Source organism: Rhinichthys klamathensis, unplaced genomic scaffold (assembly GCF_029890125.1).
Source record: "Rhinichthys klamathensis goyatoka isolate OS25496 unplaced genomic scaffold, OSU_Roscu_1.1 h1tg000600l_1, whole genome shotgun sequence".
Classification (NCBI taxonomy): Eukaryota; Metazoa; Chordata; class Actinopteri; order Cypriniformes; family Leuciscidae; genus Rhinichthys; species Rhinichthys klamathensis.
The window spans coordinates 63,530-81,551 of record NW_026607055.1 but is presented as its reverse complement, the minus strand read 5'-3'; the positions used below and the strand labels follow the sequence as shown (position 1 = coordinate 81,551).

At 46.4% G+C, this 18,022-nt stretch overlaps 1 protein-coding gene across 1 annotated transcript in view; it reads left to right on the top strand.

The window, feature by feature from the left end:
• Positions 1–5,682: 5,682 nt before the first annotated feature.
• vopp1b (VOPP1 WW domain binding protein b) overlaps positions 5,683–18,022 on the top strand; it is a 29,806-nt gene continuing 17,466 nt past the window's right edge. The window contains exons 1-2 of the mRNA XM_056240475.1: positions 5,683–5,928; positions 16,117–16,175. Coding sequence (XP_056096450.1) covers positions 5,866–5,928; positions 16,117–16,175 — 122 coding nt within the window. The 5' untranslated portion in view covers positions 5,683–5,865. The remainder of the gene's footprint in view (positions 5,929–16,116; positions 16,176–18,022) is intronic.

Genomic DNA, 18,022 nt, shown 5'->3' with positions numbered 1-18,022 from the left:
TAGATAGATAGATAGATAGATAGATAGATAGATAGATAGATAGATAGATAGACAATTTATTATAAAAGCATACATGTAGCTTACACATTTACCCAAATTATACGCCTGTTTAACAGAAGTTAATTTGGGTGGGTTTCTCCATCCCCAATGTCACTTCTCTGTGTTTTACGGCCCTGACGAGAACGTTGCTCTCCTCGGCTGTGAACCGCTCCTGTCGCGCGCCTGGCAAATCCGCCGTTATAATAGGAATCCGCTTTAGAACAAGCGCGCCTGCTCTTAAAGGGAATGTGAGATGACGCTCTGATTGGTTTATTTCACGTTACGCCCAAACCACACCTATGAATAATGAAGCTACTTCAGACCAATCCCTTTTAGATTTGCGCCTGGCGCAAGAGCCATTTATCCCGCCGGGAAAATAGCAACAGCGCCGGGATCCGCCCACAAAGTTACTTGCGCTTTGCGCTTTGAGACTTGCATTTCAGATCGTTAAAATAGGGCCCAGAGTGTTAACAAAAGCAAATGTGAGATAAGCATCTCTTCTCTTCTCTGATGATGTGGGCGGGGCAACCTGTCACTCACATGAGATCAGCCAATAGCAAACCACAACCATCCAATCAACTCCGCACAGACACAATCAAGTCCTTTTTTATTTTTCCGTGAAACATAACAGGATATTTTGAGGAATGCCTGAACTCATTTCTTACATACAATGAAAGTCAATGGGGTCCAAAACAACACTGGATGCGGGTCCCTCAACACTGCAATCCGGGAAAACGAGTTTTGAGTTGGGAATGCCTCATTTATCCCCCTCACGGTTCAGTGTTGGGTTTAGGCCTTTGCTTGTCTGTCTGGATGTGGGAATCCCACAGGCTGTTAGTGTTGTCCTGTCGTGCTGTGCTTGTTCTGATGCTGCCATTATTACCGCCTCAGCCCTGCCGTTTCCATCAGTCCTGCAGTTTCCCAACGCCTCAGTCCTGCAGTTTCCCAACGCCTCAGTCCTGCTGTTTCCCAACGCCTCAGTCCTGCAGTTTCCCAATGCCTCAATCCTGCAGTTTCCCAACGCCTCAGTCCTGCAGTTTCCCAACGCCTCAGTCCTGCTGTTTCCCAACGCCTCAGTCCTGCTGTTTCCCAACGCCTCAGTCCTGCAATTTCCCAACGCCTCAGTCCTGCAGTTTCCCAACGCCTCAGTCCTGCTGTTTCCCAACGCCTCAGTCCTGCAGTTTCCCAACGCCTCAGTCCTGCTGTTTCCCAACGCCTCAGTCCTGCAGTTTCCCAACGCCTCAGTCCTGCAGTTTCCCAACGCCTCAGTCCTGCAGTTTCCCAACGCCTCAGTCCTGCAGTTTCCCAACGCCTCAGTCCTGCTGTTTCCCAACGCCTCAGTCCTGCAGTTTCCCAACGCCTCAGTCCTGCTGTTTCCCAACGCCTCAGTCCTGCAGTTTCCCAACGCCTCAATCCTGCAGTTTCCCAACGCCTCAGTCCTGCAGTTTCCCAACGCCTCAGTCCTGCCGTTTCCCAACGCCTCAGTCCTGCTGTTTCCCAACGCCTCAGTCCTGCTGTTTCCCAACGCCTCAGTCCTGCAGTTTCCCAACGCCTCAGTCCTGCAGTTTCCCAACGCCTCAGTCCTGCAGTTTCCCAACGCCTCAGACCTGCAGTTTCCCAACGCCTCAGTCCTGCTGTTTCCCAACGCCTCAGTCCTGCAGTTTCCCAACGCCTCAGTCCTGCCGTTTCCCAACACCTCAGTCCTGCAGTTTCCCAACGCCTCAGTCCTGCTGTTTCCCAACGCCTCAGTCCTGCAGTTTCCCAACGCCTCAGTCCTGCAGTTTCCCAACGCCTCAGTCCTGCTGTTTCCCAACGCCTCAGTCCTGCAGTTTCCCAACGCCTCAGTCCTGCTGTTTCCCAACGCCTCAGTCCTGCAGTTTCCCAACGCCTCAGTCCTGCTGTTTCCCAACGCCTCAGTCCTGCAGTTTCCCAACGCCTCAATCCTGCAGTTTCCCAACGCCTCAGTCCTGCAGTTTCCCAACGCCTCAGTCCTGCCGTTTCCCAACGCCTCAGTCCTGCTGTTTCCCAACGCCTCAGTCCTGCTGTTTCCCAACGCCTCAGTCCTGCAGTTTCCCAACGCCTCAGTCCTGCAGTTTCCCAACGCCTCAGTCCTGCAGTTTCCCAACGCCTCAGTCCTGCTGTTTCCCAACGCCTCAGTCCTGCAGTTTCCCAACGCCTCAGACCTGCAGTTTCCCAACGCCTCAGTCCTGCTGTTTCCCAACGCCTCAGTCCTGCAGTTTCCCAACGCCTCAGTCCTGCCGTTTCCCAACACCTCAGTCCTGCAGTTTCCCAACGCCTCAGTCCTGCTGTTTCCCAACGCCTCAGTCCTGCAGTTTCCCAACGCCTCAGTCCTGCAGTTTCCCAACGCCTCAGTCCTGCTGTTTCCCAACGCCTCAGTCCTGCAGTTTCCCAACGCCTCAGTCCTGCAGTTTCCCAACGCCTCAGTCCTGCTGTTTCCCAACGCCTCAGTCCTGCTGTTTCCCAACGCCTCAGTCCTGCAATTTCCCAAGACCTCAGTCCTGCAGTTTCCCAACGCCTCAGTCCTGCCGTTTCCCAACACCTCAGTCCTGCTGTTTCCCAACGCCTCAGTCCTGCAATTTCCCAAGACCTCAGTCCTGCAGTTTCCCAACGCCTCAGTCCTGCCGTTTCCCAACGCCTCAGTCCTGCAGTTTCCCAATGCCTCAGTCCTGCTGTTTCCCAACGCCTCAGTCCTGCTGTTTCCCAACGCCTCAGTCCTTCAATTTCCCAACGCCTCAGTCCTGCTGTTTCCCAAAGCCTCAGTCCTGCAGTTTCCCAACGCCTCAATCCTGCAGTTTCCCAACGCCTCAGTCCTGCAGTTTCCCAACGCCTCAGTCCTGCTGTTTCCCAACGCCTCAGTCCTGCAGTTTCCCAACGCCTCAGTCCTGCAGTTTCCCAACGCCTCAGTCCTGCAGTTTCCCAACGCCTCAGTCCTGCAGTTTCCCAACGCCTCAGTCCTGCAGTTTCCCAACGCCTCAGTCCTGCAGTTTCCCAACGCCTCAGTCCTGCAGTTTCCCAACGCCTCAGCCTCAGTCCTGCAGTTTCCCAACGCCTCAGTCCTGCAGTTTCCCAACGCCTCAGTCCTGCAGTTTCCCAACGCCTCAGTCCTGCAGTTTCCCAACGCCTCAGTCCTGCAGTTTCCCAAGACCTCAGTCCTGCAGTTTCCCAACGCCTCAGTCCTGCAGTTTCCCAACGCCTCAGTCCTGCTGTTTCCCAACGCCTCAGTCCTGCTGTTTCCCAACGCCTCAGTCCTGCAGTTTCCCAACGCCTCAGTCCTGCAGTTTCCCAACGCCTCAGTCCTGCAGTTTCCCAAGACCTCAGTCCTGCAGTTTCCAAACGCCTCAATGTCAAACACCTCTGGTTTTAGTAGAGTTCGTGAGAAATATCCTTACAGCTTGATATATACAGGCTGAATATTTAATGATTAAACCATATCACATGATGAATTTGAGTATTTTGAAATTGAGTGTTTTTTTTTGGTAACACTTTACAATAAGGTCTTATTTATTAACATTAGTTATTGCATTAACCAACATGAACTAGCAATGAGCAATAAATAAGATTAATAAATGCTGTAGAAGTACTATTCATTTTTAGTTCACGTTAACTAAAGTAGTTAACTAATGTTAACAAATGAAACCTTATTTTGAAGTATGACCTTTTTTTCTACATGACAAAACTATGTTCTAAAAACATTTTGATAAAATTCCCATTAAGTTATAAAAACACTATTTCTGAGTTTAAAACGTTTCTTGGTTCATTCTTGGTAACGTGAACGTTAAGGGAACATTTTATAATTTTGCAAACATTATAAAAACGCTACTTTTGAATATTCTCTAAACATTCTGAAACAAGTGGTGATATTAAAAAAAACGTTCCAATGGAACATTTCGGGGGGAAAACAACATTAAAAAAAACGCTTTATTAACGTTACTGAACGTCGAGAGAACCTCGCCAGAATGTTAGCTAATGTCATTTAACGTTATTAACCCTAATATTTGGGATAGAGCCATTTTTGAATTTGTATTAATGTAAATAGATAATTAAAATCAATCACATATAAATCAAATATAATAACATTTAGCAGCAGTTTTTAATCATATTTTCGTCAGTTCAGGCCAGGGCTCTCCTTTTCTGAAAGATAGAGTTGCACAAACCCATCCGTGGTATTACATCATCCCCTGTTCAGAGAACAGCAGCCGGAACTGAGACTGTGCTTCGTGACACACTATGACAGACAGTGAGGACATTCATGCACTCACAACTAATTGGATTCTCTCAGCTCCTCTTCCAAACTCATGGCAACAGAACAAGACAGTCGAGGTGGACTTCAGTTCATCAACTGATCTCAGCTCATTAGAGCCTTATAGTCATTACTGCAGCTCCCCAATTAAGAGAAAGAACAACACACACACACACACACACACACACACGCACACACACACTCTCTCTTGCTCTCAGTCCTGGTCTTTGTTTTGAAAAGACCGGTTGCCATGGTAACGGACACAGGTAAACACACCGGGGAGGACGAGAGCCTTCATTCATGATCACTGTCACACATCAAGAAAATAATAGCATGAAAACTGTCAAAAGGTTGAATTGTGGCTAGAAACCAAAGCGGCAAAGTAACGTAAGTCTCTGCGATACAAAAGATATTAATGAAAACATAATATCTGTTATAGGCATACAATAAGATAAGACATAATCCAAAACACAATGCAGTGTGTGTGTGTGTGTGTGTGTGTGTGTGTGTGTGTGTGTGTGTGTGTGTGTGTGTGTGTGTGTGTGTGTGTGTGTGTGTGTGTGTGTGTGTGTGTGTGTGTGTGAATTGCATAAAATTATGCTAGTTTTCTAAAACCTTTTTTGTTGTTGTTGCATTGACTTCTGGTTCCCAGGTGATTTGTAGTGAATGTATGTCAGTTCCACTCAAGTTCACACATATGTAATTTATCAATAATTTTAACATTCAACTTTCGACCACTTTAAAAAATATATCCAATAGGCTTTAATTACATCACCGTTTAATTACATGCTTGTATAGTCAGATTCTGGTGGCATTCGAGGACATTCTCATCCTAGCATTTGATTGGACAGAGATCTGTGTAGTGCAGGATGAGTCATCAATACTCGTGGTCCCTAAAGAGAAAGGCTGTGAAAGCATTTAAGTGGATTTAGCCAGTATTTATGAGAACATTAGCATATCCTGAATGTATATAACCCCAAGGTTAAAATAGAAAACTTTTATTTTGATTGCAGAGAGTCAGTATAAATAGATTAATTATTTATAAAATCAAGTGAGCTTCTTGTATATTCTTGATACATGTGCTTAAAATGAAAGCCATGTGGTTTTCAAATGTTGTTGTTGTGCAGTGACATTCAAACGCCCTTTTACTTTCTTTGCATCTTCCAGGTAACATTATCCTACTTTGTAAATCAAAATATATTTTTTACAATTAAAGTAAGCAGAGGGGACTATAGTCTAATAAGTGGTGGATTCTCCCGATGAAGAGTTGTGTTAGATTGAGGAGTATGAGACAGAAGCCTGCGGTGCTAATATCGTGTGTGTGTGTGTGTGTGTGTGTGTGTGTGTGTGTGTGTGTGTGTTTAGCAGCGGACTCGGTTGCTTGTCGCTCGAGCCGCAGCGGAGATGCTGGCGCTGTTCTCTCTCTCTCCTCCGCGACACACACACACACACACACAGAGCGCGAGCGCGCATCATCACGCTCCTGCTTCTGCTGTGAACATCCACGGTTTGCTGCTATGAATCCTCCGTCCTGACGGCATTAACACACACACACACACTCCGACATGCAGGAGCGGGTGAAGAGCGTCGGAGCGGCCGCGCTGCTGACACTGTGCGCGATCCTCGAGGTGAGTCCAACACACACACACAACACACACACTGCTGACACTGTGCGCGATCCTCGAGGTGAGTCGCGTCGCGTCCGACACACAACACACACACTGCTGACACTGTGCGCGATCCTCGAGGTGAGTCCAACACACACAAACAACACACACACTGCTGACACTGTGCGCGATCCTCGAGGTGAGTCGCGTCGCGTCCGACGCACAACACACACACAACAAACGCTTCGCCATTTCACATCCTTCTGTACGGACACACACTTCATTAGCCGCTGGCTGTAGCGTTGAAAACGGTGTTAAATACAGCAGTAATGTTGAGCCTTTGTCTCTGCCCGCTCCTCCTACAGTAACACTCAGTGTGTGTGTGTGTATCATCATCATCATCATCATCATTCATTCACAGATGGAGGCAATACTGTAAACATGGTTGTTTCTGATCCGTTGGCAGTCAACGCAGATCTGTGCCTTTACAACAGCCCTGCAGTGTTAGAACTATTGTTGGGATTGTTTTAGTCTATGGCTTAGTTTTTTCAGAGGCTAGAGGAAATTAGAGTGTGTGTTATATTTATATTCAGTTGATTACTATATTTACGTTGGCCTCATATTAATTTTCACTGTTGGATAATCACATGCCTTTTACAGGCCTAATACATTTGAGGGAAGTTATGGGTGCATGAGTGTAAAAATATGTCATTTTTTTAATGTTTTGTACTTTCAGGCAGTTCAAACGTCCCAATGAAATGCAATTTATATTATCATGAGTATGTGTACAATACTATGTGTGTGTGTGTGTGTGTGTATACCGTTTTGCTATAGGTTGGCTGTTTTTTTCTTCAAATAACTTCCCCAAGCTTTGATATACAGCATTTACATTTCAAAGACTTGCAAAGCTGAGGCATAAAGCATCATCAGACCTTCTTACTGTACGCATTTGCAATTACAGTAATGGCATTTCACCTAATCTTTATACTGGCCTGCCAGAGAAGAAAGAGATACTTTGTCATTAGCACTTAGACGGGGATAAATCAATGTCAGCTAATTCACTCATAACATCAGTTAAATGCAGAGAGGTTGATCATAAAGCTCTGGTTCTTCATACTCATGCATGTAGTTTCTCAGTGCAGTGATGTGTCTTTACAGCAGTGTTGAGGGAACGACTACAGAGATGAACATAACTTGAATATGCTGGTTTAATAGAGAGTTATGACACATCTGCACCTGCAGCTGTTATGACTCATGTCCACTTGTGCCACAGATATATAATCAGTGGAAGGCATTATGGGTAGTGCTATTGAAGCATTTGTTGTTGTTTTAAAGGCGTATAATTGCAAGGAAGGGGAAAAAAAGATTTGATTTGAAAGATTATTATGCTAATTATTATGCTAATATTTAAATCTATGGTGTCCCCAGAATGTGTCTGTGAAATTTCATCTTAAAATTCCCCCCAGATCATATAGCTCGTCAAATTTGCCCCTTTTTGGGTGAGAGCAAAAACGTGCCGTTTGTGTGTGTGTTCCTTTAAATGCAAATGAGCTTTAGCTCCGCCTCCGTTCAGAAGAGGGCGGAGCCTTCACACGAGCTTCAGAGACTCCAGCAATAACAACACAGGCCAATCTCACTGATCCAGAGTCAGGAGTAACAGCAGCGAGTGCAGCCTTACGGAGAGACTCAGGGTGAGCTTCACTTTTACACGTTTCTGAATGTTAGCGGAGACATTTCTGTAGTTGTTGTGGAGTTACACTGATCATCTCCTCATCATGTTGAACTCTTCCACAAGTGTCCACAGTTCCTGAGGTGTTTATAAGACAGCGCTGACATGTTCTGGTCAATAGTGTTCAGTGTCGTCTGTGCTCGACCACAGAACAGTTTCAGGCTTTGCTGGATCTTCTCCAGTGCGTTAGAACTGGTCTCTGTTCGTGCTCGCCGAACCCAATGTCGCTGGTGTGTGTGAACGTGCAGATTAAGGGCCGGGAATATTATAAACGAGCAGATTAAGGGGCGGGAATATTATAATAAGATCCTCTTCAGATTTTCATGATATGTCCACTTTAGAATTTTATTTTCAAGCCAGTCTGAAAATTTTGTGAAAGAATATAAATGTCATGCAACTTGTAGCGCACAAAAATCTGGAAACATGCTTGTCAGGTCAAATAGTATACCATAACCAGTCAATGCATATTAAATTACTCTGTTGGAGATGACATATGATATACTGCATCAAAAACCATTTTAAATTGCATTTTTTCCCCAGTGTACAACATGACATCATGACTTTGCGTAAACATACACGCCACTTTTAAGTCAAGTGGTGTGTTATCTATACGCATTTTGAGCTATCCGCGTGTGTGTCCACGCCGAAACGAACCGGCATCTTTTGTGTGTATGTTAGAGGTCTTCTCGGGTCCTAAAAACTGTACCCGACCCGAATCACTACTTACCCGAACCCGACGTGCATAAAATTTTTTTTTTAAAGAAAAACACGACCCGAGACAGACCCGATAAAATTAGACCCGAGTCCGACCCGACCTGACGCCATTTCCTTTAGAACCCGACTGGACCCGAACGTAAACGGCATTTACATTGTGCACAGCAGCCCTGCGTTTCTCAAACATGCACTTAACATAGACGCGCAAGTGTAAGCGCGCTGAAGTGCTAAAATGTCAATCACACATCACTGTAACCCATTACGTCCTATAACATTTGGCATAATGTTATTTACCGGTCCATACGATGATTAGAACCACCATTCGTTTTCCCTGACATTTTTCGCAATGTCTGTTATCGCCTCCATGCTTTTCTGACAGTGTCGCGTATTTTTAAAATTGATTGACAGGCCTGGCTAAACGACAATTCAAATACTTGCATTTAGTCAAACATCCATCCACATGATGGCGCACTAGTTCTTCTTGGCAAAGGGAGGGGTTGGTTTATGTGGAGCGAGCAACTGAGTAAATAAATGCGGAGGCAACCGTGCTTACGCTGATAGCCCATTTGCACGTAGAAGCGCGGATTCGCTCTCTCACTTAGAAAAAGTGAGAGAACGGTGTCATAGAGTTGTTTTAAATACTGCAATTTTCTTAAATGCCCAACATAGTTTAAAAGAATTTGGGTCTTCTCGGGTCCATTTGGAAAAGGCATATTTATTTTAAATTACCCGAGACCCGAGGCCACTAATACCGAACCCGACCCGTGTCCGAGACACTCGTCAGAGTTTTGGACCCGAACCCGCTCGGGTCTCGGGTCGGACCTCGGGTTTTCGGATCCAAGTGGACCCGTGAAGACCTCTAGTGTATGTGTACGCCGTTAAATGTCCGAGCGAAACGAAGCAAAATGTAGATCTACATCTGTGGAGCGATATTTCTTTTCCTAGGATGGTAGGAGAAGACTCATAAATGGTATTAACCCCAGTGACGGGTAGGGTTAGGGACGGGGTTGGGGTAGGTCATATATTTATATATACAGTAATGTAACGTTAAGTCAAGGCGTTGATAAACACGCTGAAAAGCGATTATGCGTGTTGATAGCACGCCAAAAATGGAAATACGAATTGTCGTGTCATACATACGCCATTTCATGAGATCAGCCCTGGCCTCGCTTCCGGATCTGCCGTTTCCCTCGCCAGGAGCCACCGGAGCGAGTGCAGTCCATGAGCATCATGTGTTTATCTGCAGCAGTGAGTGCAAAGCCTGGCTTGAGTTTCTTGTTTCTCTGAACACACACTCTGAGCGCTCACACACTTGACCATCATCTGCTTCTCCGCTGAGAAGGACTTGAGCTGTGATCGGATCTAGCCTTAAAGCTAGCATCATTACGCGCTCGTGCACACGGACTTATCGAGAAAACCGCCGCCGCTTGATGACGCCCTAAAGAGTGAACTTTCAGATCTCGCACAGAGAATACTGTTGACGTCAGCCTTTTCACTCAGTGGAATAATGTGTGGCATTATTTAATCAGACGCTATACCAATGCATGCCAATCCATATTTAAATACTGAAAGTAGCAATGGTACCAACTTACCTTTTGTTCAGTAGCATTCCAGTATCTCAGAAGCCTAATCAATCAAAACTCACAGCCAATCAGAAGAGAGTGTGGGCGGAGTCTCTGCAAGTGCACTGCACTCAGATCAGCATAAAATTCATCAATATTACGAATGAAATAATATTCGTCATAGAATACACTTATTTTTTCACAGTTTAAATGTGTTTATTTACGCTTTCAGTACAGCTATAATGATAATCAAAATCGCATTAAATAATTTGAACATTAAATACGGCAGATAATCAGGTTCATCATCGGCGCAGTGTGTATGTTGTGTTTCCAGCCACGACGTCACAGAAATAGAAACCGCTTCTATACTAGACCAGGTTAGGCCGTAAACTCTGACTAGCATGCTAAAGAAAGCTAGCGGCGTTGGGTAACTCTGTCCCGCTGTGTCAGTCATGCCTCGTGTGTTTCTACGGTGTGTGCAACATCTCTCATGCATTATTCATCGTTGCGCAAGTTCCCAGTAAAGCGCTGTTGTTGTTGACGTGAAGGTCTCGCCTGACACCGGGTTAATCACCCGTCTGTGACCTTTCTCTCCCCGGGACCAACGCCCTTCCTCTGATCGGTGAATCTTTTGTCTTCCCTGAAACCAAAAGCAATCTCACGGTTGTATAAAAGCTCTCTCAGCATAAAGTCTGGTCCACTTTGCAGTGTTTTCTGGCCAGGATCTGCTCACTGAGACATGAAGAGACATTGTGCAGCTTATATATGATGTCAGTGAAGCGAATGTCCTGCACTGAGCTGAGATCAGGCCTGAAACACCACAGTCCAGCACAGTCCACCACTGTCCAGCACAGTCCAGCACAGTCCAGCACAGTCCACCACAGTCCAGCACAGTCCACCACAGTCCAGCACAGTCCACCACAGTCCAGCACAGTCCACCACAGTCCAGCACAGTCCAGCACAGTCCACCACAGTCCAGCACAGTCCACCACAGTCCACCACAGTCCAGCACAGTCCAGCACAGTCCACCACAGTCCACCACAGTCCAGCACAGTCCACCACAGTCCAGCACAGTCCGGCACAGTCCACCACAGTCCACCACAGTCCAGCACAGTCCAGCACAGTCCAGCACAGTCCAGCACAGTCCACCACAGTCCACCACAGTCCAGCACAGTCCAGCACAGTCCACCACAGTCCAGCACAGTCCACCACAGTCCAGCACAGTCCAGCACAGTCCACCACAGTCCAGCACAGTCCACCACAGTCCAGCACAGTCCGGCACAGTCCACCACAGTCCACCACAGTCCAGCACAGTCCACCACAGTCCAGCACAGTCCAGCACAGTCCACCACAGTCCAGCACAGTCCAGCACAGTCCACCACAGTCCAGCACAGTCCAGCACAGTCCACCACAGTCCAGCACAGTCCACCACAGTCCACCACAGTCCAGCACAGTCCGGCACAGTCCACCACAGTCCAGCACAGTCCACCACAGTCCACCACAGTCCAGCACAGTCCACCACAGTCCGGCACAGTCCGGCACAGTCCAGAGCACAGTCCAGCACAGTCCGGCACAGTCCAGCACAGTCCACCACAGTCCACCACAGTCCAGCACAGTCCACCACAGTCCACCACAGTCCACCACAGTCCAGCACAGTCCACCACAGTCCAGCACAGTCCACCACAGTCCACCACAGTCCAGCACAGTCCAGCACAGTCCACCACAGTCCAGCACAGTCCACCACAGTCCAGCACAGTCCACCACAGTCCAGCACAGTCCGGCACAGTCCACCACAGTCCAGCACAGTCCACCACAGTCCACCACAGTCCAGCACAGTCCAGCACTGTCCAGCACAGTCCACCACAGTCCACCACAGTCCACCACAGTCCACCACAGTCCAGCACAGTCCAGCACAGTCCAGCACAGTCCACCACAGTCCAGCACAGTCCACCACAGTCCAGCACAGTCCGGCACAGTCCACCACAGTCCACCACAGTCCAGCACAGTCCACCACAGTCCAGCACAGTCCAGCACAGTCCACCACAGTCCAGCACAGTCCGGCACAGTCCAGCACAGTCCAGCACAGTCCACCACAGTCCAGCACAGTCCACCACAGTCCAGCACAGTCCAGCACTGTCCAGCACAGTCCACCACAGTCCAGCACAGTCCACCACAGTCCACCACAGTCCAGCACAGTCCACCACAGTCCAGCACAGTCCACCACAGTCCAGCACAGTCCACCACAGTCCAGCACAGTCCGGCACAGTCCACCACAGTCCACCACAGTCCAGCACAGTCCACCACAGTCCAGCACAGTCCAGCACAGTCCAGCACAGTCCGGCAAAGTCCAGCACAGTCCACCACAGTCCAGCACAGTCCAGCACAGTCCACCACAGTCCAGCACAGTCCACCACAGTCCGGCACAGTCCGGCACAGTCCACCACAGTCCAGCACAGTCCACCACAGTCCACCACAGTCCACCACAGTCCAGCACAGTCCACCACAGTCCAGCACAGTCCGGCACAGTCCAGCACAGTCCACCACAGTCCACCACAGTCCAGCACAGTCCAGCACAGTCCACCACAGTCCAGCACAGTCCACCACAGTCCACCACAGTCCAGCACAGTCTGGCACAGTCCACCACAGTCCAGCACAGTCCGGCACAGTCCAGCACAGTCCACCACAGTCAAGCACAGTCAAGCACTGTCCAGCACAGTCCACCACAGTCCAGCACAGTCCACCACAGTCCAGCACAGTCCACCACAGTCCACCACAGTCCACCACAGTCCACCACTGTCCACCACAGTCCACCACAGTCCAGCACAGTCCAGCACAGTCCACCACAGTCCAGCACAGCCCACCACAGTCCACCACAGTCCACCACAGTCCAGCACAGTCCAGCACAGTCCACCACAGCACAGTCCACCACAGTCCAGCACAGTCCAGCACAGTCCACCACAGTCCAGCACAGTCCAGCACAGTCCACCACAGCACAGTCCACCACAGTCCAGCACAGTCCAGCACAGTCCAGCACAGCACAGTCCACCACAGTCCAGCACAGTCCACCACAGTCCAGCACAGTCCAGCACAGTCCACCACAGCACAGTCCGGCACAGTCCAGCACAGTCCAGCACAGTCCACCACAGTCCACCACAGTCCACCACAGTCCAGCACAGTCCACCACAGTCCACCACAGTCCAGCACAGTCCAGCACAGCACAGTCCACCACAGTCCACCACAGTCCAGCACAGTCCAGCACAGTCCACCACAGTCCAGCACAGTCCACCACAGTCCAGCACAGTCCAGCACAGCACAGTCCGGCACAGTCCAGCACAGTCCACCACAGTCCAGCACAGTCCAGCACAGTCCACCACAGTCCAGCACAGTCCAGCACAGTCCAGCACAGCACAGTCCACCACAGTCCAGCACAGTCCAGCACAGTCCACCACAGTCCACCACAGTCCACCACAGCACAGTCCAGCACAGTCCAGCACAGTCCACCACAGTCCAGCACAGTCCACCACAGTCCACCACAGTCCAGCACAGTCCAGCACAGTCCACCACATTCAAGCACAGTCCACCACAGTCCACCACAGTCCAGCACACAGTCCAGCACAGTCCACCACATTCAAGCACAGTCCACCACAGTCCACCACAGTCCAGCACAGTCCAGCACAGTCCGGCACAGTCCAGCACAGTCCACCACAGTCAAGCACAGTCCAGCACAGTCCACCACCGTCCACCACCGTCCAGCACAGTCCGGCACAGTCCACCACAGACCAGCACAGTCCAGCACAGTCCAGCACAGTCCACCACAGTCCAGCACAGTCCGGCACAGTCCAGCACAGTCCAGCACAGTCCACCACAGTCCAGCACAGTCCACCACAGTCCACCACAGTCCATCACAGTCCACCACAGTCCAGCACAGTCCACCACAGTCCAGCACAGTCCACCACAGTCAAGCACAGTCAAGCACAGTCCAGCACAGTCCACCACAGTCCAGCACAGTCCAGCACAGTCCAGCACAGTCCAGCACAGTCCAGAACAGTCAAGCACAGTCCAGCACAGTCCAGCACAGTCCACCACAGTCCACCACAGTCCAGCACAGTCCACCACAGTCCACCACAGTCCAGCACAGTCCAGCACACTCCAACACAGTCCAGCACAGTCCAGCACAGTCCACCACAGTCCAGCACAGTCCACCACAGTCCAGCACAGTCCACCACAGTCCAGCACAGTCCACCACAGTCCAGCACAGTCCAGCACAGTCCAGCACAGTCCACCACAGTCCAGCACAGTCCACCACAGTCCAGCACAGGACCAGGATCAGCTTCCGCTCAAACCAACAGGTTTACTTATTTCTCTTCATTTTAAATCAGGTTTGTCATTTTTTGGGCCTTTTATACAGTTTCCCCTGAATTTGTGCGATTGTTCTATAAACATCAACATTATGTGTTATTGTTATATATAAAATTATATCATTATATATCAAATGTATGTTATAATCACAGTTTTTATAATTTGTAAATATTTAAAACATCTAAAAAAAAATTTATCTGAAGTAACAAATTTAGGCTAGTTACTGATAGCTATTGACTAACTGTAATAACTTATTTTCCATAAATTAAACACATTTTTTTGTTGATTATTTTTTATTATTACAATAAAGTGCTTTAAATTTACTTCTGACACTTTTTGGTCCTGTTAAAGTGAAGGCAGTTTTGTTTATTCATAATAGGATCGAATCGTTGAATTTAATGCAGCCACTACAATTTATTATAAAATGCGATAATTTACTTGTAGGGTCCAAATGATGCTGAACATTTATTAGGTTATAATTAAAATAATTATGGTCAATATTATGGTATTTTGTATGATTTTAATTGTTGGATGCAGTTGAGAAAGTCAAGACTTTATAGGCCAAAATCATAATTTTAAAGGGAAGCAGACATGTTAAAGTTTAAAAGTTTAAAACTCGCTGTTTTCCACATGTTATATATGTTATATATGTAGACCAAAGTGTACCCTCTTTATCCAGTCTTCAGTGTCACATGATCCTTCAGAAATCACTCTAATATGATGATTTGATGCTCAAGAAACATTTATTATCAGTGTTGAAAACAGTTGCTATTTTTGTAGAAACGATGATAAATTTTTCATGAATCTGATGGACAAAAAGTTTGAAAGAAGAGCTTTTTTTTTCAAGTGTTTATTTCTTTTTCTTTTTTTTAATTATGATCCCAAACTTTTAAATGGTGGTATTATATTGTTTGTATTTTATATTATTATATATTTTCATTTTATTTATGTATTTTTGTATTTATTTTATATGTTTGCCTTCATTCTTATATAACAGTGTGGAAAGGAACGTTTGCTGATAGAAAAACATGTTTAGAAGAACGTAAAAGGTGCAGATCATCATTTTCTGCCTGGATTATTTCCTTCAATCCATAATTCAATATACAGCTATGAAGCATCGGTACAGAAATGCGTATTTCGTGTCGCAGATCCACACCTGACCCGCGTCTGCTCAGTCTCTGCTGTTTTTGCTTCAGAAATGTGTATTATACATTTGTCCATTATACCTTTGCTGGCATTCTGGTTCTGCATTTCAGGAAGGTTTGATCATCAGGTTTTTGCAGTATTGAACGCCTCTTCTAGACTTTAATATTGTCTTCGCAAAATGTCTGTCAACATTTATTTTGGGGAATCAACGCACAAAAAAGATGAAACCAGTGCAATATTCTACATTAATACAAATAGGAGTTGTTTATTCACACTTGGAGTTATTGTCCTGCTTGAATGTTGATTATTCTCCTCATATTCTCCATTGTTGCGGCTCCTCTCTTCCCAGTCTGTCAGTAACGCTCTGTTTACTTCCTGTCTCTATGAAGCCCCTCCTCCTGAAAAGCACACTGTGCTCTGATTGGTCGGCTGGAGCAGTGTGTTGTGATTGGTCTAGTGTAATAATCACATCGCATAATTCCCTTCTATATAGTAGGATAGGCAAAAAACAGGATGTGACAAAATAAGTATGTCCGGATAATAAAAGTATGTACAATCAAATTGATTTACCCAGGATATGGTAGATTTTTATAAAATAATAATAGAAAATAATAATAATTCATAACATAGTCTATATATAATTTATAATAGTCAATTATATGTATCTTAATTTGTATTATTTGTTTGTCTTTTTTGCAGTGCATAGAAGCAAAGAAGTATTGCTGGTATTTTGAAGGAGGATACCCCATCTATTTCATGTGAGTACTATCACTTTTATTCTCAAACTCTCTTACCTGTCACAACCGTCGTCGTGTAACCAATCAGATCAACGTGTGATCGTCAACCAGTGGATCTCTGAGTGAGTGAGTGAGTGGAGGCGGGGCTCATTTGCATATTCATTGAACCGCGCATACTAAATGAGGCAAGGGTGTCGAGTTACATTCAAGATATTATAAGGCATGAAGAATTTTCTTCAAGGAAAACCGTTTAGATATGTCATTTTGGTGAGTTTTAAGGGATAAAATGATTGACTGCAGGGGGACTTTAACACAGTGGTTTTGTTGATCTCTCTTATTGCATTAGCTCTAACATTCACTCCGCGCTCCACAATCCCCATGCATCAGCTCCACAGATCTCCTCATGCCGACATCAGAGTTACTCTCATCCTCTGCATCAAACATTAGACAAGAAGAGCTGTGTACATGAGGATCAGTTCGAGATGTCGGAGTATATCAGTGTGTGTTAGTGTAGTGTAGTGTGTAGTGTAGTGTATTGTAGTGTGTATTGTAGTGTGTAGTGTGTAGTGTAGTGTAGTGTAGTGTAGTGTAGTGTGTAGTGTAGTGTATTGTAGTGTGTATTGTAGTGTGTAGTGTAGTGTGTAGTGTAGTGTGCAGTGTAGTGTATTGTAGTGTAGTGTAGTGTATTGTGTAGTGTAGTGTAGTGTAGTGTGTAGTGTAGTGTAGTGTGTAGTGTAGTGTGTAGTGTAGTGTGTAGTGTAGTGTAGTGTGTAGTGTAGTGTAGTGTGTAGTGTGTAGTGTGTAGTGTAGTGTGTAGTGTAGTGTGTAGTGTAGTGTGTAGTGTAGTGTGTAGTGTAGAGTGTAGTGTAGTGTATAGTGTAGTGTAGTGTGTAGTGTGTAGTGTAGTGTAGTGTAGTGTAGTGTGTAGTGTAGTGTGTAGTGTAGTGTGTAGTGTAGTGTGTAGTGTGTATAGTGTAGTATGTAGTGTAGAGTGTAGTGTGTAGTGTAGTGTAGCGTAGTGTGTAGTGTAGTGTAGTGTAGTGTGTAGTGTAGTGTAGTGTGTAGTGTAGTGTGTAGTGTAGTGTGTAGTGTAGTGTAGTGTATTGTGTAGTGTAGTGTAGTGTAGTGTGTAGTGTAGTGTAGTGTGTAGTGTAGTGTGTAGTGTAGTGTAGTGTGTAGTGTAGTGTAGTGTGTAGTGTGTATAGTGTAGTGTGTAGTGTGTAGTGTAGTGTGTAGTGTAGTGTGTAGTGTAGTGTGTAGTGTAGTGTGTAGTGTAGAGTGTAGTGTAGTGTATAGTGTAGTGTAGTGTGTAGTGTGTAGTGTAGTGTAGTGTAGTGTAGTGTGTAGTGTAGTGTGTAGTGTAGTGTGTAGTGTGTATAGTGTAGTATGTAGTGTAGAGTGTAGTGTGTAGTGTAGTGTAGCGTAGTGTGTAGTGTAGTGTAGTGTAGTGTGTAGTGTAGTGTAGTGTGTAGTGTAGTGTGTAGTGTAGTGTGTAGTGTAGTGTAGTGTGTAGTGTGTAGTGTAGTGTAGTGTGTAGTGTAGTGTGTAGTGTAGTGTAGTGTGTAGTGTGTAGTGTGTATAGTGTAGTATGTAGTGTAGAGTGTAGTGTGTAGTGTAGTGTAGTGTAGTGTGTAGTGTAGTGTAGTGTAGTGTAGTGTAGTGTGTAGTGTAGTGTGTAGTGTAGTGTGTAGTGTGTATAGTGTAGTATGTAGTGTAGAGTGTAGAGTGTAGTGTGTAGTGTGTAGTGTAGTGTGTAGTGTGTAGTGTGTAGTGTGTAGTGTAGAGTATAGTGTAGTGTAGTGTGTAGTGTAGTGTGTTGTGTAGTGTAGTGTAGTGTAGTGTAGTGTAGTGTAGTGTGTAGTGTGTAG